Source organism: Saccoglossus kowalevskii, chromosome 17 (genome assembly GCF_978046115.1).
Source record: "Saccoglossus kowalevskii chromosome 17, keSacKowa6.1, whole genome shotgun sequence".
In the NCBI taxonomy this organism is placed as follows: domain Eukaryota; kingdom Metazoa; phylum Hemichordata; class Enteropneusta; family Harrimaniidae; genus Saccoglossus; species Saccoglossus kowalevskii.
In genome coordinates, this window is record NC_140657.1 from 30,563,931 (window position 1) to 30,585,481 (window position 21,551).

Below are 21,551 nucleotides of genomic sequence, written 5' to 3' on the forward strand. Positions count from 1 at the left end.
GTAGCATATTGATTGTTTGCACCCATGGTTTATCAGGTGGGTACTGGTAGCATATTGGTTGATTGCACCCATGGTTTATCAGGTGGGTACTGGTAGCATATTGGTTGTTTGCACCCATGATTTATCAGATGGGTACTGGTAGCATATTGATTGTTTGCACCCATGGTTTATCAGGTGGGTACTGGTAGCATATTGGTTGTATGCACCCATGGTTTATCAGGTGGGTACTGGTAGCATATTGATTGTTTGCACCCATGGTTTATCATGTGGGTACTGGTAGCATATAGATTGTTTGCACCCATGGTTTATCAGATGGGTACTGGTAGCATATTGGTTGTATGCACCCATGGTTTATCAGGTGGGTACTGGTAGCATATTGGTTGTATGCACCCATGATTTATCAGGTGGGTACTGGTAGCATATTGGTTGTATGCACCTATGGTTTATCAGATGGGTACTGGTAGCATATTGGTTGTATGAACCCATGATTCATCAGGTGGGTACTGGTAGCATATTGATTGTTTGCACCCATGGTTTATCAGGTGGGTACCGGTAGCTTATTGGTTGTATGCACCCATGGTTTATCAGGTGGGTACTGGTAGCATATTGGTTGTTTGCACCCATGATTTATCAGATGGGTACTGGTAGCATATTGATTGTTTGCACCCATGGTTTATCAGGTGGGTACTGGTAGCATATTGGTTGTATGCACCCATGGTTTATCAGGTGGGTACTGGTAGCATATTGATTGTTTGCACCCATGGTTTATCATGTGGGTACTGGTAGCATATAGATTGTTTGCACCCATGGTTTATCAGATGGGTACTGGTAGCATATTGGTTGTATGCACCCATGGTTTATCAGGTGGGTACTGGTAGCATATTGGTTGTATGCACCCATGATTTATCAGGTGGGTACTGGTAGCATATTGGTTGTATGCACCTATGGTTTATCAGATGGGTACTGGTAGCATATTGGTTGTATGAACCCATGATTCATCAGGTGGGTACTGGTAGCATATTGGTTGTTTGCACCCATGGTTTACCAGGTGGGTACTGGTAGCATATTGATTGTTTGCACCCATGGTTTATCAGGTGGGTACTGGTAGCTAATTGGTTGTATGCACCCATGATTTATCAGGTGGGTACTGGTAGCATATTGATTGTTTGCACCCATGGTTTATCAGGTGGGTACTGGTAGGATATTGGTTGTATGCACCCATGGTTTATCAGGTGGGTACTGGTAGCATATTGGTTGTATGCACCCATGGTTTATCAGGTGGGTACTGGTAGCATATTGATTGTATGCACCCATGGTTTATCAGGTGGGTACTGGTAGCATATTGGTTGTATGCACCCATGGTTTATCAGGTGGGTACTGGTAGCATATTGGTTGTATGCACCCATTATTTATCAGGTGGGTACTGGTAGCATATTGGTTGTTTGCACCCATGGTTTATCAGGTGGGTACTGGTAGCATATTGGTTGTATGCACCCATTATTTATCAGGTGGGTACTGGTAGCATATTGGGTGTTTGCACCCATGGTTTATCAGGTGGGTACTGGTAGCATATTGGTTGTTTGCACCGATGGTTTATCAGGTGGGTACTGGTAGCATATTGGTTGTTTGCACCCATGGTTTATCAGGTGGGTACTGGTAGCATATTGGTTGTATGCACCCATTATTTATCAGGTGGGTACTGGTAGCATATTGGTTGTTTGCACCCATGGTTTATCAGGTGGGTACTGGTAGCATATTGGTTGTTTGCACCGATGGTTTATCAGGTGGGTACTGGTAGCATATTGGTTGTTTGCACCCATGGTTTATCAGGTGGGTACTGGTAGCATATTGATTGTATGCACCCATGGTTTATCAGGTGGATACTGGTAGCATATTGGTTGTTTGCACCCATGGTTTATCAGGTGGGTACTGGTAGCATATTGGTTGTATGTACCCATGATTTATCAGGTGGGTACTGGTAGCATATTGGTTGTTTGCACCCATGGTTTACCAGGTGGGTACTGGTAGCATATTGATTGTTTGCACCCATGGTTTATCAGGTGGGTACTGGTAGCTAATTGGTTGTATGCACCCATGATTTATCAGGTGGGTACTGGTAGCATATTGATTGTTTGCACCCATGGTTTATCAGGTGGGTACTGGTAGCATATTGATTGTTTGCACCCATGGTTTATCAGGTGGGTACTGGTAGCATATTGGTTGTATGCACCCATGGTTTATCAGGTGGGTACTGGTAGCATATTGATTGTATGCACCCATGGTTTATCAGGTGGGTACTGGTAGCATATTGGTTGTATGCACCCATGGTTTATCAGGTGGGTACTGGTAGCATATTGATTGTATGCACGCATGGTTTATCAGGTGGGTACTGGTAGCATATTGGTTGTATGCACCCATGGTTTATCAGGTGGGTACTGGTAGCATATTAGTTGTATGCACCCATGGTTTATCAGGTGGGTACTGGTAGCATATTGGTTGTTTGCACCTATGGTTTATCAGGTGGGTACTGGTAGCATATTGGTTGTATGCACCCATGGTTTATCAGGTGGGTACTGGTAGCATATTGGTTGCATGCACCCATGGTTTATCAGGTGGGTACTGGTAGCATATTGGTTGCATGCACCCATGGTTTATCAGGTGGGTACTGGTAGCATATTGGTTGCATGCACCCATGGTTTATCAGGTGGGTACTGGTAGCATATTGATTGTTTGCACCCATGGTTTATCAGGTGGGTACTGGTAGCATATTGATTGTTTGCACCCATGGTTAATCAGGTGGGTACTGGTAGCATATTGGTTGTTTGCACCCATGGTTTATCAGGTGGGTACTGGTAGCATATTGATTGTATGCACCCATGGTTTATCAGGTGGGTACTGGTAGCATATTGATTGTATGCACCCATGGTTTATCAGGTGGGTACTGGTAGCATATTGGTTGTTTGCACCCATGGTTTATCAGGTGGGTACTGGTAGCATATTGGTTGTATGCACCCATGGTTTATCAGGTGGGTACTGGTAGCATATTGGTTGTATGCACCCATGGTTTATCAGGTGGGTACTGGTAGCATATTGGTTGCATGCACCCATGGTTTATCAGGTGGGTACTGGTAGCATATTGGTTGCATGCACCCATGGTTTATCAGGTGGGTACTGGTAGCATATTGATTGTTTGCACCCATGGTTTATCAGGTGGGTACTGGTAGCATATTGGTTGTTTGCACCCATGGTTTATCAGGTGGGTACTGGTAGCATATTGGTTGTTTGCACCCATGATTTATCAGATGGGTACTGGTAGCATATTGATTGTTTGCACCCATGGTTTATCAGGTGGGTACTGGTAGCATATTGGTTGTATGCACCCATGGTTTATCAGGTGGGTACTGGTAGCATATTGATTGTTTGCACCCATGGTTTATCATGTGGGTACTGGTAGCATATAGATTGTTTGCACCCATGGTTTATCAGATGGGTACTGGTAGCATATTGGTTGTATGCACCCATGGTTTATCAGGTGGGTACTGGTAGCATATTGGTTGTATGCACCCATGATTTATCAGGTGGGTACTGGTAGCATATTGGTTGTATGCACCTATGGTTTATCAGATGGGTACTGGTAGCATATTGGTTGTATGAACCCATGATTCATCAGGTGGGTACTGGTAGCATATTGATTGTTTGCACCCATGGTTTATCAGGTGGGTACCGGTAGCTTATTGGTTGTATGCACCCATGGTTTATCAGGTGGGTACTGGTAGCATATTGATTGTATGCACCCATGGTTTATCAGGTGGGTACTAATAGCATATTGATTGTATGCACCCATGATTTATCAGGTGTGTACTGGTAGCATATTGATTGTTTGCACCCATGGTTTATCAGGTGGGTACTGGTAGCATATTGGTTGTATGCACCCATGGTTTATCAGGTGGGTACTGGTAGCATATTGATTGTATGCACCCATGGTTTATCAGGTGGGTACTGGTAGCATATTGGTTGTATGCACCCATGGTTTATCAGGTGGGTACTGGTAGCATATTGATTGTATGCACCCATGGTTTATCAGGTGGGTACTGGTAGCATATTGGTTGTATGCACCCATGGTTTATCAGGTGGGTACTGGTAGCATATTAGTTGTATGCACCCATGGTTTATCAGGTGGGTACTGGTAGCATATTGGTTGTTTGCACCTATGGTTTATCAGGTGGGTACTGGTAGCATATTGGTTGTATGCACCCATGGTTTATCAGGTGGGTACTGGTAGCATATTGGTTGCATGCACCCATGGTTTATCAGGTGGGTACTGGTAGCATATTGGTTGCATGCACCCATGGTTTATCAGGTGGGTACTGGTAGCATATTGGTTGCATGCACCCATGGTTTATCAGGTGGGTACTGGTAGCATATTGATTGTTTGCACCCATGGTTTATCAGGTGGGTACTGGTAGCATATTGATTGTTTGCACCCATGGTTAATCAGGTGGGTACTGGTAGCATATTGGTTGTTTGCACCCATGGTTTATCAGGTGGGTACTGGTAGCATATTGATTGTATGCACCCATGGTTTATCAGGTGGGTACTGGTAGCATATTGGTTGTTTGCACCCATGGTTTATCAGGTGGGTACTGGTAGCATATTGGTTGTATGCACCCATGGTTTATCAGGTGGGTACTGGTAGCATATTGGTTGTATGCACCCATGGTTTATCAGGTGGGTACTGGTAGCATATTGGTTGCATGCACCCATGGTTTATCAGGTGGGTACTGGTAGCATATTGGTTGCATGCACCCATGGTTTATCAGGTGGGTACTGGTAGCATATTGATTGTTTGCACCCATGGTTTATCAGGTGGGTACTGGTAGCATATTGGTTGTTTGCACCCATGGTTTATCAGGTGGGTACTGGTAGCATATTGGTTGTTTGCACCCATGATTTATCAGATGGGTACTGGTAGCATATTGATTGTTTGCACCCATGGTTTATCAGGTGGGTACTGGTAGCATATTGGTTGTATGCACCCATGGTTTATCAGGTGGGTACTGGTAGCATATTGATTGTTTGCACCCATGGTTTATCATGTGGGTACTGGTAGCATATAGATTGTTTGCACCCATGGTTTATCAGATGGGTACTGGTAGCATATTGGTTGTATGCACCCATGGTTTATCAGGTGGGTACTGGTAGCATATTGGTTGTATGCACCCATGATTTATCAGGTGGGTACTGGTAGCATATTGGTTGTATGCACCTATGGTTTATCAGATGGGTACTGGTAGCATATTGGTTGTATGAACCCATGATTCATCAGGTGGGTACTGGTAGCTAATTGGTTGTATGCACCCATGGTTTATCAGGTGGGTACTGGTAGCATATTAGTTGTATGCACCCATGGTTTATCAGGTGGGTACTGGTAGCATATTGGTTGTTTGCACCTATGGTTTATCAGGTGGGTACTGGTAGCATATTGGTTGTATGCACCCATGGTTTATCAGGTGGGTACTGGTAGCATATTGGTTGCATGCACCCATGGTTTATCAGGTGGGTACTGGTAGCATATTGGTTGCATGCACCCATGGTTTATCAGGTGGGTACTGGTAGCATATTGGTTGCATGCACCCATGGTTTATCAGGTGGGTACTGGTAGCATATTGATTGTTTGCACCCATGGTTTATCAGGTGGGTACTGGTAGCATATTGATTGTTTGCACCCATGGTTAATCAGGTGGGTACTGGTAGCATATTGGTTGTTTGCACCCATGGTTTATCAGGTGGGTACTGGTAGCATATTGATTGTATGCACCCATGGTTTATCAGGTGGGTACTGGTAGCATATTGATTGTATGCACCCATGGTTTATCAGGTGGGTACTGGTAGCATATTGGTTGTTTGCACCCATGGTTTATCAGGTGGGTACTGGTAGCATATTGGTTGTATGCACCCATGGTTTATCAGGTGGGTACTGGTAGCATATTGGTTGTATGCACCCATGGTTTATCAGGTGGGTACTGGTAGCATATTGGTTGCATGCACCCATGGTTTATCAGGTGGGTACTGGTAGCATATTGGTTGCATGCACCCATGGTTTATCAGGTGGGTACTGGTAGCATATTGATTGTTTGCACCCATGGTTTATCAGGTGGGTACTGGTAGCATATTGGTTGTTTGCACCCATGGTTTATCAGGTGGGTACTGGTAGCATATTGGTTGTTTGCACCCATGATTTATCAGATGGGTACTGGTAGCATATTGATTGTTTGCACCCATGGTTTATCAGGTGGGTACTGGTAGCATATTGGTTGTATGCACCCATGGTTTATCAGGTGGGTACTGGTAGCATATTGATTGTTTGCACCCATGGTTTATCATGTGGGTACTGGTAGCATATAGATTGTTTGCACCCATGGTTTATCAGATGGGTACTGGTAGCATATTGGTTGTATGCACCCATGGTTTATCAGGTGGGTACTGGTAGCATATTGGTTGTATGCACCCATGATTTATCAGGTGGGTACTGGTAGCATATTGGTTGTATGCACCTATGGTTTATCAGATGGGTACTGGTAGCATATTGGTTGTATGAACCCATGATTCATCAGGTGGGTACTGGTAGCATATTGATTGTTTGCACCCATGGTTTATCAGGTGGGTACCGGTAGCTTATTGGTTGTATGCACCCATGGTTTATCAGGTGGGTACTGGTAGCATATTGATTGTATGCACCCATGGTTTATCAGGTGGGTACTAATAGCATATTGATTGTATGCACCCATGATTTATCAGGTGTGTACTGGTAGCATATTGATTGTTTGCACCCATGGTTTATCAGGTGGGTACTGGTAGCATATTGGTTGTATGCACCCATGGTTTATCAGGTGGGTACTGGTAGCATATTGATTGTATGCACCCATGGTTTATCAGGTGGGTACTGGTAGCATATTGGTTGTATGCACCCATGGTTTATCAGGTGGGTACTGGTAGCATATTGATTGTATGCACCCATGGTTTATCAGGTGGGTACTGGTAGCATATTGGTTGTATGCACCCATGGTTTATCAGGTGGGTACTGGTAGCATATTAGTTGTATGCACCCATGGTTTATCAGGTGGGTACTGGTAGCATATTGGTTGTTTGCACCTATGGTTTATCAGGTGGGTACTGGTAGCATATTGGTTGTATGCACCCATGGTTTATCAGGTGGGTACTGGTAGCATATTGGTTGCATGCACCCATGGTTTATCAGGTGGGTACTGGTAGCATATTGGTTGCATGCACCCATGGTTTATCAGGTGGGTACTGGTAGCATATTGGTTGCATGCACCCATGGTTTATCAGGTGGGTACTGGTAGCATATTGATTGTTTGCACCCATGGTTTATCAGGTGGGTACTGGTAGCATATTGATTGTTTGCACCCATGGTTAATCAGGTGGGTACTGGTAGCATATTGGTTGTTTGCACCCATGGTTTATCAGGTGGGTACTGGTAGCATATTGATTGTATGCACCCATGGTTTATCAGGTGGGTACTGGTAGCATATTGGTTGTTTGCACCCATGGTTTATCAGGTGGGTACTGGTAGCATATTGGTTGTATGCACCCATGGTTTATCAGGTGGGTACTGGTAGCATATTGGTTGTATGCACCCATGGTTTATCAGGTGGGTACTGGTAGCATATTGGTTGCATGCACCCATGGTTTATCAGGTGGGTACTGGTAGCATATTGGTTGCATGCACCCATGGTTTATCAGGTGGGTACTGGTAGCATATTGATTGTTTGCACCCATGGTTTATCAGGTGGGTACTGGTAGCATATTGGTTGTTTGCACCCATGGTTTATCAGGTGGGTACTGGTAGCATATTGGTTGTTTGCACCCATGATTTATCAGATGGGTACTGGTAGCATATTGATTGTTTGCACCCATGGTTTATCAGGTGGGTACTGGTAGCATATTGGTTGTATGCACCCATGGTTTATCAGGTGGGTACTGGTAGCATATTGATTGTTTGCACCCATGGTTTATCATGTGGGTACTGGTAGCATATAGATTGTTTGCACCCATGGTTTATCAGATGGGTACTGGTAGCATATTGGTTGTATGCACCCATGGTTTATCAGGTGGGTACTGGTAGCATATTGGTTGTATGCACCCATGATTTATCAGGTGGGTACTGGTAGCATATTGGTTGTATGCACCTATGGTTTATCAGATGGGTACTGGTAGCATATTGGTTGTATGAACCCATGATTCATCAGGTGGGTACTGGTAGCATATTGATTGTTTGCACCCATGGTTTATCAGGTGGGTACCGGTAGCTTATTGGTTGTATGCACCCATGGTTTATCAGGTGGGTACTGGTAGCATATTGATTGTATGCACCCATGGTTTATCAGGTGGGTACTAATAGCATATTGATTGTATGCACCCATGATTTATCAGGTGTGTACTGGTAGCATATTGGTTGTTTGCACCCATGGTTTATCAGGTGGGTACTGGTAGCATATTGATCGTTTGCGCCCATGGTTTATCAGGTGGGTACTGGTAGCATATTGGTTGTATGCACCCATGGTTTATCAGGTGGGTACTGGTAGCATATTGGTTGTTTGCACCCATGGTTTATCAGGTGGGTACTGGTAGCATATTGGTTGTTTGCACCCATGGTTTATCAGGTGGGTACTGGTAGCATATTGGTTGTATGCACCCATGGTTTATCAGATGGGTACTGGTAGCATATTGGTTGTTTGCACCCATGGTTTATCAGGTGGGTACTGGTAGCATATTGGTTGTATGCACCCATGATTTATCAGATGGGTACTGGTAGCATATTGGTTGTTTGCACCCATGGTTTATCAGGTGGGTACTGGTAGCATATTGGTTGTTTGCACCCATGGTTTATCAGGTGGGTACTGGTAGCATATTGGTTGTTTGCACCCATGGTTTATCAGGTGGGTACTGGTAGCATATTGTTTGTATGCACCCATGGTTTATCAGATGGGTACTGGTAGCATATTGGTTGTTTGCACCCATGGTTTATCAGGTGGGTACTGGTAGCATATTGGTTGTATGCACCCATGGTTTATCAGGTGGGTACTGGTAGCATATTGATCGTTTGCGCCCATGGTTTATCAGGTGGGTACTGGTAGCATATTGGTTGTATGCGCCCATGGTTTATCAGGTGGGTACTGGTAGCATATTGGTTGTATGCACCCATGGTTTATCAGGTGGGTACTGGTAGCATATTGGTTGTATGCACCCATGGTTTATCAGGTGGGTACTGGTAGCATATTGGTTGTATGCACCCATGATTTATCAGGTGGGTGCTGGTAGCATATTGATTGTTTGCACCCATGGTTTATCAGGTGGGTACCGGTGGCTTATTGGTTGTATGCACCCATGGTTTATCAGGTGGGTACTGGTAGCATATTGGTTGTATGCACCCATGATTTATCAGGTGGGTACTGGTAGCATATTGGTTGTTTGCACCCATGGTTTATCAGGTGGGTACTGGTAGCGTATTGGTTGTTTGTACCCATGGTTTATCAGGTGGGTACTGGTAGCATATTGGTTGTATGCACCCATGGTTTATCAGGTGGGTACTGGTAGCATATTGGTTGTATGCACCCATGGTTTATCAGATGGGTACTGGTAGCATATTGGTTGTATGCACCCATGGTTTATCACGTGGGTACTGGTAGCATATTGGTTGTATGCACCCATGATTCATCAGGTGTGTACTGGTAGCATATTGGTTGTATGCACCCATGGTTTATCAGGTGGGTACTGGTAGCATATTGGTTGTATGCACCCATGATTTATCAGGTGGGTACTGGTAGCATATTGGTTGTATGCACCCATGGTTTATCAGATGGGTACTGGTAGCATATTGGTTGTATGAACCCATGATTTATCAGGTGGGTACTGGTAGCATATTGATTGTTTGCACCCATGGTTTATCAGGTGGGTACCGGTAGCTTATTGGTTGTATGCACCCATGGTTTATCAGGTGGGTACTGGTAGCATATTGATTGTATGCACCCATGGTTTATCAGGTGGGTACTGGTAGCATATTGATTGTATGCACCCATGGTTTATCAGGTGGGTACTGGTAGCATATTTGTTTTATCACCCATGATTTATCAGGTGGGTACTGGTAGCATATTGATTGTTTGCACCCATGGTTTATCAGGTGGGTACTGGTAGCATATTGATTGTTTGCGCCCATGGTTTATCAGGTGGGTACTGGTAGCATATTGGTTGTATGCACCCATGGTTTATCAGGTGGGTACTGGTAGCATATTGGTTGTATGCACCCATGGTTTATCAGGTGGGTACTGGTAGCATATTGGTTGTTTGCACCCATGGTTTATCAGGTGGGTACTGGTAGCATATTGGTTGTATGCACCCATGATTTATCAGGTGTGTACTGGTAGCATATTGATTGTTTGCACCCATGGTTTATCAGGTGGGTACTGGTAGCATATTGGTTGTATGCACCCATGGTTTATCAGGTGTGTACTGGTAGCATATTGGTTGTATGCACCCATGGTTTATCAGGTGTGTACTGGTAGCATATTGGTTGTATGCACCCATGATTTATCAGGTGGGTACTGGTAGCATATTGGTTGTATGCACCCATGGTTTATCAGATGGGTACTGGTAGCATATTGATTGTATGAACCCATGATTTATCAGGTGGGTGCTGGTAGCATATTGATTGTTTGCACCCATGGTTTATCAGGTGGGTACCGGTGGCTTATTGGTTGTATGCACCCATGGTTTATCAGGTGGGTACTGGTAGCATATTGGTTGTTTGTACCCATGGTTTATCAGGTGGGTACTGGTAGCGTATTGGTTGTTTGCACCCACGGTTTATCAGGTGGGTACTGGTAGCGTATTGGTTGTTTGTACCCATGGTTTATCAGGTGGGTACTGGTAGCATATTGGTTGTATGCACCCATGGTTTATCAGGTGGGTACTGGTAGCGTATTGGTTGTTTGTACCCATGGTTTATCAGGTGGGTACTGGTAGCATATTGGTTGTTTGCACCCATGGTTTATCAGGTGGGTACTGGTAGCATATTGGTTGTATGCACCCATGGTTTATCAGATGGGTACTGGTAGCATATTGGTTGTTTGCACCCATGGTTTATCAGGTGGGTACTGGTAGCATATTGGTTGTATGCACCCATGATTTATCAGATGGGTACTGGTAGCATATTGGTTGTTTGCACCCATGGTTTATCAGGTGGGTACTGGTAGCATATTGGTTGTTTGCACCCCTGATTTTTCAAGGGATTTTCTGCTATAGTCATCATTGAAAGTCAAAATCCATTCATGTTTATTCGATTATTATTGGCACTCAAGGGATGATGAGACACATTTTTTGAATTCTGCTCTGTCTCATTGATAACAGCTATGCGAGTGCTAGCATATTATTGGATTATCATCTTTATTATTACTATACCAGACAGTGGTTCTGAAATTACTAAATATTATGCATTCTTTACTCTAGAGTGTCACCAAAATGAAGTATTTCTCACGATATTAAGAGATTACAAATTGCTTAGAAGGATTTACAGAACAGCTGTAGACGGGTTCTTATTACCTGTATGTCGCACAAGGTCGTCTCTTTGCTTAGTCTGTCTGAACTTTGATTGTAAACTAGATCTCTCATTAAAATAATCCATAAATACAGTAACTGACAAGTCTGAACCACCTGGCATCACTTAGCTTGGATTTAAAAATTATACTGTAATATTAAAACTAATCAGTTTGCTCTATTAGTAGCACATACACTTATGTAAATGACAGGTGTGTTGATATCAAAGTCATATTTCAATGATTCAGCATTCAATAAATGTAATTTTTGTTTCATGCAGTTCAATTATAGATGTACTTCTAGTAGAGAAAACATGGTATTGTATTTCATTTATATGTAGTGTATGCGTCAAATGACATCTAAGTGAGATTACAGTCAGTAATCCAGCAATGCATACAATAAATGTATAACCACAGAATTAATTGTATAATCACAGAAATTCTAGAATTCCCATTGGCCAAGTCAAGACAGTCATTATGTAAAAAATAGTTAGCTATTCATCCAGCTGAAATTTGCATATTATACATTAGGTACAATGTATCTTTTGTATTTATGTAAATTAAAACACGTTCAGCACCATGCTCTGGCAATGCAGCCGATTGATGAATCTTGTTTTATCGTTTTTTTTTGGTATAAGTCCGAAACACTCACTTAAAAATTTCTTGTATTGCAAACAAATTATATATGCAAATGCACAGAGAAAATTGGTAAAACTGAAATCACTGGTTTGAAAGATGTAAAGGTTATTGTCAGACTTGAAAGTGAACGTGATGCTCTGTGTTTAGTTTTAGCTGATGCTGAGTCCCCCAAATCACATTGCCATGGTTTTCAAGTCTCTGTGTACCACCATAATATAGATGGTTAATTAGCTTTCAGTTACCTAGTATAGCAGCAACATGACAGTTTAGGTTATAGGAAAGCAAGTTTACAGTGTGGAATGTGTGAAGAGATTACAGACATGGCTAATGACCAGGAAGTAATTTTGTTCTTTTAATTAACTCCTGCTGAGACATAGAGGGTGGTACTCATGGCAATCTGTAGTAATTGACATCATTACACATGGATTGTTGAAACAAAGTACAAATCCCTTGGTAATGAGGAGAGGAATATTCCATTAAAGTATAGGTAAACATGTAAAGGTTGGTTTCAAAATAGTTTCAATATCTAGCCATTAACTGAAAAATCTCAAAACTGCATAATCTGCCAAATCTAGTGCAATAAAACTGGAGTTGTGGGGTCCATCCCTACTTCTGAGTGAGGTTTATGCCATTTGCCATGATTCATTCACTAACAATTTAATTTAATGCAATTTAATTAAAATCTATTTTTTTTCGTATATTTTATGTTTTTTTGTATTATTTTGTCATTTTTATAGTTATTATTTTATGTTTTTTAACTACTAGTATTGCTTTTGTGATTACCTAAACTTTAAAAAAACTACAAACAATTAAAATGAAATATATGAAAAATAAATAATTAAAATACACATTAGAAAAAAGTGAAAACAAAATTAGATTATAACAGATGCAACTTTGGGGGAACCAAGATCAAGGTGCACAGTGCTTGTGTTTTATACAGGATAGCACATTTCTATTACAATATAATAGAAAGATGGTCACACAGCACTGGCACATTGTCACATAAATCCAGCCCATAATATTTTAATATATCTGCATATCTGTAGCTAATATCAGCCATTGATCCTAGGCTGTTATTGTAAAGGTTTAGGAGACATTCAAACATCATCAAGTTTAATATTGCCATGAATCCACATAAGAAATAATAATTTCTAAAGAACTATGTTTGACTTATTTATATTCATATATTTTTTTAAGGTCTTTCAAGTGGCAAAGTTGGATGGAGATCAGAATTTCTTGTTTTAGTAAAAAATGGTTACAAGAATTATCAATTGGATGTGGAGATGTTTTCCCAAATGGATAGAAACAGGTATTGTAAAAGATGAGTGCGTTGCTATGCAACAAGGAGATGCATCCTTAAAGAATGATTGGATTGTAAGAGGTTGAGTGTATTGCTATGCAACAAGGTCCATTATAAAGGACTGGGTGTATTATTAGAGATGAGTGCATTGCTATGCAACAAGGGGGCCCATCGTGTAGGAATGAATGAAAAGATGGATGTATTGTGAGACACAAGTGTATTGCTATGCAATAAGACTCATGAATGAATGGACAGATAGATAGAAATCTATATTGTGGAGATGTGGAGTGTGTTGCTGTGCAACAAGGAGTTCCATCATGAAAGAATAAATGGGATGGGGGAGGGTGGGTTAATGAATGAATAGACAGGTGACAACTGAGTCTGGCTGATTGAAGAAATTACTCATAATGAATGAATGAATGAATTGATTTATTAATTGATTAATGAATGAATGAATGAATGAATGAATGAATGAATTAATTAATTAATTGATTGATTACTGTAAGTAAGTAAGTAAGTAAGTAAGTAAGTAAGTAAGTAAGTAAGTAAGTAAGTAAGTAAGTAAGTAAGTAAGTACGTAAGTACGTAAGTACGTAAGTAATTATATCGACAGTGTTCCATCCTTGGTTTGACTCACAACACTGATGTCTTCATATATAGTAACAGGCTTATTTGTTGTTGTTTTTTATTAGGAAAATCGAAGTTGATATAAGAAATGAAAAAAATGGTGTCCATCTAGTCAGTTACACCCCACCCTCATCTGGGCAATATTGGTTGAATGTCTTAATAAACAGTACTCCTATACAGGTTAGTCATCTTTATAGCATACTTCAACTTCTTTACATATGTCTTGCTGCCTAAATATTGTCCTGTGTAATTTACAATTCAGATTAGAGAAGAAAACTGGACTATTTTGTGTAAGGTTACAACATTAGACAGTAATGGTAAATTGGACTATTTTGTGTAAGATTACAACATTAGACAGTGGTGGTAAATTGGACTATTTTGTGTAAGGTTACAACATTAGACAGTGGTGGTAAATTGGACTATTTTGTGTAAGATTACAACATTAGACAGTGGTGGTAAATTGGACTATTTTGTGTAAGGTTACAACATTAGGACAGGGGTGGTAAATTGGACTATTTTGTGTAAGGTTACAACATTAGACACTAATGGTAAATTGGACTATTTTGTGTAAGGTTACAACATTAGACAGTGGTGGTAAATTGGACTATTTTGTGTAAGGTTACAACATTAGACAGTGGTGGTAAATTGGACTATTTTGTGTAAGGTTACAACATTAGGACAGGGGTGGTAAATTGGACTATTTTGTATAAGGTTACAACATTAGACACTAATGGTAAATTGGACTATTTTGTGTAAGGTTACAACATTAGACAGTGGTGGTAAATTGGACTATTTTGTGTAAGGTTACAACATTAGACAGTGATGATAAATTGGACTATTTTGTGTAAGGTTACAACATTAGACAGTAATGGTAAATTGGACTATTTTGTGTAAGGTTACAACATTAGACAGTAATAGTAAATTGGACTATTTTGTGTAAGGTTACAACATTAGACAGTGGTGGTAAATTGGACTATTTTGTGTAAGGTTACAACATTAGACAGTGATGGTAAATTGGACTACTTTGTGTAAGGTTACAACATTAGACAGTAATGGTAAATTGGACTATTTTGTGTAAGGTTACAACATTAGACAGTAATGGTAAATTGGACTATTTTGTGTAAGGTTACAACATTAGACAGTGATGGTAAATTGGATTATTTTGTGTAAGGTTACAACATTAGACAGTGATGGTAAATTGGACTACTTTGTGTAAGGTTACAACATTAGACAGTAATGGTAAATTGGACTATTTTGTGTAAGGTTACAACATTAGACAGTGATGGTAAATTGGACTACTTTGTGTAAGGTTACAACATTAGACAGTAATGGTAAATTGGACTATTTTGTGTAAGGTTACAACATTAGACAGTGGTGGTAAATTGGACTATTTTGTGTAAGGTTACAACATTAGGACAGGGGTGGTAAATTGGACTATTTTGTGTAAGGTTACAACATTAGACAGTGGTGGTAAATTGGACTATTTTGTGTAAGGTTACAACATTAGACAGTAATGGTAAATTGGACTATTTTGTGTAAGGTTACAACATTAGACAGTAATGGTAAATTGGACTAATTTGTGTAAGGTTACAACATTAGACAGTGGTGGTAAATTGGACTATTTTGTGTAAGGTTACAACATTAGGCAGTGGTGGTAAATTGGACTATTTTGTGTAAGGTTACAACATTAGGACAGGGGTGGTAAATTGGACTATTTTGTGTAAGGTTACAACATTAGACAGTGATGGTAAATTGGACTACTTTGTGTAAGGTTACAACATTAGACAGTAATGGTAAATTGGACTATTTTGTGTAAGGTTACAACATTAGACAGTGGTGGTAAATTGGACTATTTTGTGTAAGGTTACAACATTAGACAGTGGTGGTAAATTGGACTATTTTGTGTAAGGTTACAACATTAGACAGTAATGGTAATTTGGACTAATTTGTGTAAGGTTACAACATTAGACAGTAATGGTAAATTGGACTATTTTGTGTAAGGTTACAACATTAGACAGTAATGGTAAATTGGACTATTTTGTGTAAGATTACAACATTAGACAGTGATGGTAAATTGGACTATTTTGTGTAAGATTACAACATTAGACAGTGATGGTAAATTGGACTATTTTGTGTAAGATTACAACATTAGGACAGGGGTGGTAAATTGGACTATTTTGTGTAAGGTTACAACATTAGACAGTGATGGTAAATTGGACTACTTTGTGTAAGGTTACAACATTAGACAGTAATGGTAAATTGGACTATTTTGTGTAAGGTTACAACATTAGACAGTGGTGGTAAATTGGACTATTTTGTGTAAGGTTACAACATTAGACAGTGGTGGTAAATTGGACTATTTTGTGTAAGGTTACAACATTAGACAGTAATGGTAATTTGGACTAATTTGTGTAAGGTTACAACATTAGACAGTAATGGTAAATTGGACTATTTTGTGTAAGGTAACAACATTAGGACAGGGGTGGTAAATTGGACTATTTTGTGTAAGGTTACAACATTAGACAGTGGTGGTAAATTGGACTATTTTGTGTAAGGTTACAACATTAGACAGTAATGGTAAATTGGACTATTTTGTGTAAGGTTACAACATTAGACAGTGGTGGTAAATTGGACTATTTTGTGTAAGGTTACAACATTAGACAGTGATGGTAAATTGGACTATTTTGTGTAAGGTTACAACATTAGACAGTAATGGTAAATTGGACTATTTTGTGTAAGGTTACAAAATTAACCAGTGATGGTAAATTGGACTATTTTGTGTAAGGTTACAACATTAGACAGTGGTGGTAAATTGGACTATTTTGTGTAAGGTTACAACATTAGACAGTGGTGGTAAATTGGACTATTTTGTGTAAGGTTACAACATTAGACAGTGGTGGTAAATTGGACTATTTTGTGTAAGGTTACAACATTAGACAGTGGTGGTAAATTGGACTATTTTGTGTAAGGTTACAACATTAGGACAGGGGTGGTGAATTGGACTATTTTGTGTAAGGTTACAACATTAGACAGTGATGGTAAATTGGACTAGTTTACGTAAGGTTACAACATTAGACAGTGGTGGTAAATTGGACTATTTTGTGTAAGGTTACAACATTATACAGTGATGTTAAATTGGACTATTTTGTGTAAGGTTACAACATTAGACAGTGATGGTAAATTGGACTATTTTGTGTAAGGTTACAACATTAGACAGTGATGGTAAATTGGACTATTTTGTGTAAGGTTACAACATTAGACAGTAATGGTAAATTGGACTATTTTGTGTAAGGTTACAACATTAGACAGTAATGGTAAATTGGACTAATTTGTGTAAGGTTACAACATTAGACAGTGGTGGTAAATTGGACTATTTTGTGTAAGGTTACAACATTAGGCAGTGGTGGTAAATTGGACTATTTTGTGTAAGGTTACAACATTAGGACAGGGATGGTAAATTGGACTATTTTGTGTAAGGTTACAACATTAGACAGTGATGGTAAATTGGACTACTTTGTGTAAGGTTACAACATTAGACAGTAATGGTAAATTGGACTATTTTGTGTAAGGTTACAACATTAGACAGTGGTGGTAAATTGGACTATTTTGTGTAAGGTTACAACATTAGACAGTGGTGGTAAATTGGACTATTTTGTGTAAGGTTACAACATTAGACAGTAATGGTAAATTGGACTAATTTGTGTAAGGTTACAACATTAGACAGTAATGGTAAATTGGACTATTTTGTGTAAGGTAACAACATTAGACAGTGTTGGTAAATTGGACTATTTTGTGTAAGGTTACAACATTAGACAGTGGTGGTAAATTGGACTATTTTGTGTAAGGTTACAACATTAGGCAGTGGTGGTAAATTGGACTATTTTGTGTAAGGTTACAACATTAGACAGTGGTGGTAAATTGGACTATTTTGTGCAAGGTTACAACATAAAGTTACCTCTGGTAGCTAGAATTAGACTACCCATACCTTATATAGACTCTTTTAATCTCCACTTAATGCCTGTATCATTTAATCCAATCATTCAGTTGATTAAACCAATCTAATTGGGTGCTCAACCACATCACACCATAACTTTAATTTGATTCTTAAGTGTGCTAACTAGTTATAGTTTGGCAAGCATTACATAATTTCTCTACAAAGCAAACAAAATCAAGGTGGCTTTTGTCACATAGCTCAGAGTTTAATGTATTTTGCATACTATGCTGCACTTCAAAAAATTCATGGCATATGACTGGTTATCTATCAAAATGAACTGTTACACACTGCAGTCATTGACATGGTCAATGGTCATGCTAGCGCTGTACCAAATCTGTTTTGAATCATAGTGCATAAATCGTATTTCACTACAATGTATAGTATGTATGAACTGGATTAACGAACCATTAAAATATATTGTACAATATTTGCTCTATTAGTGGCATATGTGCTTGTGTACATTTTTCTATGGTCAAAATAAGTGATATTTTAATGATTTAGTATAAAGCAAATGTAACGTTAGGGGTATATGTGCTTCCATTGGAGATGCACGATGAGCAAATTAAATTTATTGATGTCAGAGTTACACATGTAATTTCAAATGACTATTAAATTGCAGTTATCTCATTTGGCTGGTTCCAGCCACAAGTGTCATGGCGTACAAAGCCACAAGAGGCCGGTAACTAGTAATGGTTCCAGCATTCTGATTGGTTCGTTACTTTCTCGTTGCTTGTTCTATTTCCCTTAGTTACCTGACATCAGCGGTTACGCCCATGGCCCTAAGGCAGAGGTTTTTTTTTACTCTTGGAATTTGGGCAAATAAAAAACTGTTTCTTTTGTTATAAATTTACACAGAAACGGTGCGAAATGCCAGAAACATCTCAAATATGTAAGTCTAAGAAGGCATAATAAAGACTTGTTTACAGAAAATGAATATTAGAATGTTTTCAAATTACGTCACTTAGTCACGTGCCTTTGGGCTGGAATCCAGGCCCAGTGGAACATTATGGCGATTACTAGTTACCTATGTCCTCCTTGCTATTCGCAAAGGATGCTGGGAATCAGTGAATTATCTCATATGCTATTTTTCATCAGTTGTCTATCACATAAACAATTCAGTCATGTATATATAACACATGCACTTTTTGTACACAATTAGAGTTGAATGTCCTACAAATTAGTAGCCCATGTTGTCTGTTTATAACTCATTAAACTGCTGAATGTTGTAACAATGTACATGTCTCAACAGTCTGTGTATGTTCTACTCTGCAGGGGTTCCAATTTATTTGAACTTATAAGTCATTGCTGTGTATTGAACTTGACCAGCTCTGGTTGGATCTTTTGTTACATCTTAATATCACTGTTCCCGAAGTGTGAAAGTTCAAAATACTCTTCATAACTTTTTAAAATGCAGTCAAGAACTCTTGTATATCAATCAATATTATAATGTGCTAGCCAATAAGTTGTTTAGTCTGTAAGTTTTTAAAAGTACCCTTTGAAAGTACCCTTCAAGTTTTTGATTTTTTTGGTGTCATTAAAGTCTAAAACTTATTTCTGGACTCAAACATTCAACACTGAGGTCGTTTCACTAGAAATGATGTCCTTTGCTGGTTCCCGATGTGTCTGTAATACTGCAATAAAGCAATGTTCATTCACTCTGCCTGCTTAGACTTCCTATTTGAGATGGTTCTGGTATTTCTCGCTATTTGTGTAACAAAAAGAGAGTAAAAGGAAAACCCTGCTTTATATATAGAACGACCACGAGCGTAAGCGCTGACGTCAGGTAACCAAGGAAAATAGAACAAAAAATGAGAATGTGATGGACCAATCAGAATGCTGGACCCATTACTAGTTACGGGCCTCTTGTGGCTTGGTGCACCAAGACACTTGAGACAGGAACCAGCCAAATGATGTCCTAACTACCGTAAAACACTCAACACTGAGGGCGCTTCATTAAAACTAATGATAATATAGCTAAAACATTATCACTGAGGGCGCTCTGTTGAATGATGTAAAGACATTTGTTTGTATAACTCCATATATGTCAAGTCTTGAAACATCACTCATCTACTTTGCTTGGCTTGTAAGTAGATCTGTTAACACTGATTTTGACAAAAAAGGAGATTTTTTTCCCCTAAAGCTGTTGATTCTTAATTTTCGAAAAGTAAACTGAGGAAGTATTTAAACTTTTCACGATCACCAACAAGTCATGTCGAAGAATAGATTGCCCGTTCACACCCCATTCACAATTGTCTCAGTGCACACAATTATTCAGAAAAGTAAAGCGATGCTCAATGACCAGGTTTCACAACTTGACAATCACATTTTTGGCGTTTTGAAAACTACTACTGAAAAGAAATATGGATTACTTCAGTATTGCAACATCGGGATTCATTCTGAGTAAATAACAAAATAGAAAAGGTGCGAACCATGTTTCGTATGTTCGCCCACCATGCACTCTGAAATTAATTCAAGTTTTCTCATAAAAGCAGGAACCAAACTACCATACCAATCACAATTATTATGCAATGAAATGCATTTTTTACATGCATACTTTAATAAATGTCTTCAACGCTCGGTGAAAACACCCTGCGCCTATACTCGGGGATGCTCTCAACTCATTAAATGTAAAAAAAACAGAGGGGTGGGCTTATACTCGCAGAGGGGCTTATGCTCGGGGAAGTACTGTACAGTTTCATCAATTTATACATATTTTTTTTTCTATTTCAACTATCTCAATATTTTTTTAGGGGAGTCCATTTTCTGTGCTAGTCCAATCAAAACCTAAAGAACACTCTGGTATATGGCATTGTTGTACATTCTGTTCCAGTGGAGGCAAGAAAGATGTTACATGTGGATGTGGAGGCACTATGCCAGGTATGTATGGAATATATTACTGTAAACCAATTTATTTTCACTGGCATTTAATTTCAATATTTTGATACTTGAGATTTTCACTGTGTTTCAAGTTCGCAAACTCTGCAGTGAACGATTGATTTTACTTATCAATGAAAAAACGCAAAATTTAAAACCAATGAATAATTAATGTAGTTACAGAACATACATTGAATGATTAAGTTTACAAATGAAGGTGATATCATCACTTGTACCTGCTATGACATTTATGTTAGTATGTTGATTTGTAGCTATAGTTCGTTGTTTCTTATCTCCATGAACAGCCTCCATGAGCTAATTCGGAACATGTTTAAAAGTCAACCACAACCACAAGAATAATGAGAAAAAAATAACATGGATATAATACTGTTGGAAATGGTTATTAAGATCTATGCAGCCCACAATTTTTGCCACCTTGACCTACACTTTAATAATAGACAAAAATGGCAGCCAAGATTTCGTTAAAAAGTGACATCCACTGTTC

At 39.3% G+C, this 21,551-nt stretch overlaps 1 protein-coding gene across 1 annotated transcript in view; it reads left to right on the forward strand.

Annotated features, from left to right (window-relative positions):
- The window catches only part of LOC100378116 (E3 ubiquitin-protein ligase TRIM45-like), a 32,171-nt gene that overhangs the window by 10,037 nt on the left and 583 nt on the right, over positions 1–21,551 (forward strand). Inside the window, exons 2-4 of the mRNA XM_085491989.1 lie at positions 13,449–13,560; positions 14,244–14,358; positions 20,923–21,049. Coding sequence (XP_085348115.1) covers positions 13,449–13,560; positions 14,244–14,358; positions 20,923–21,049 — 354 coding nt within the window. The remainder of the gene's footprint in view (positions 1–13,448; positions 13,561–14,243; positions 14,359–20,922; positions 21,050–21,551) is intronic.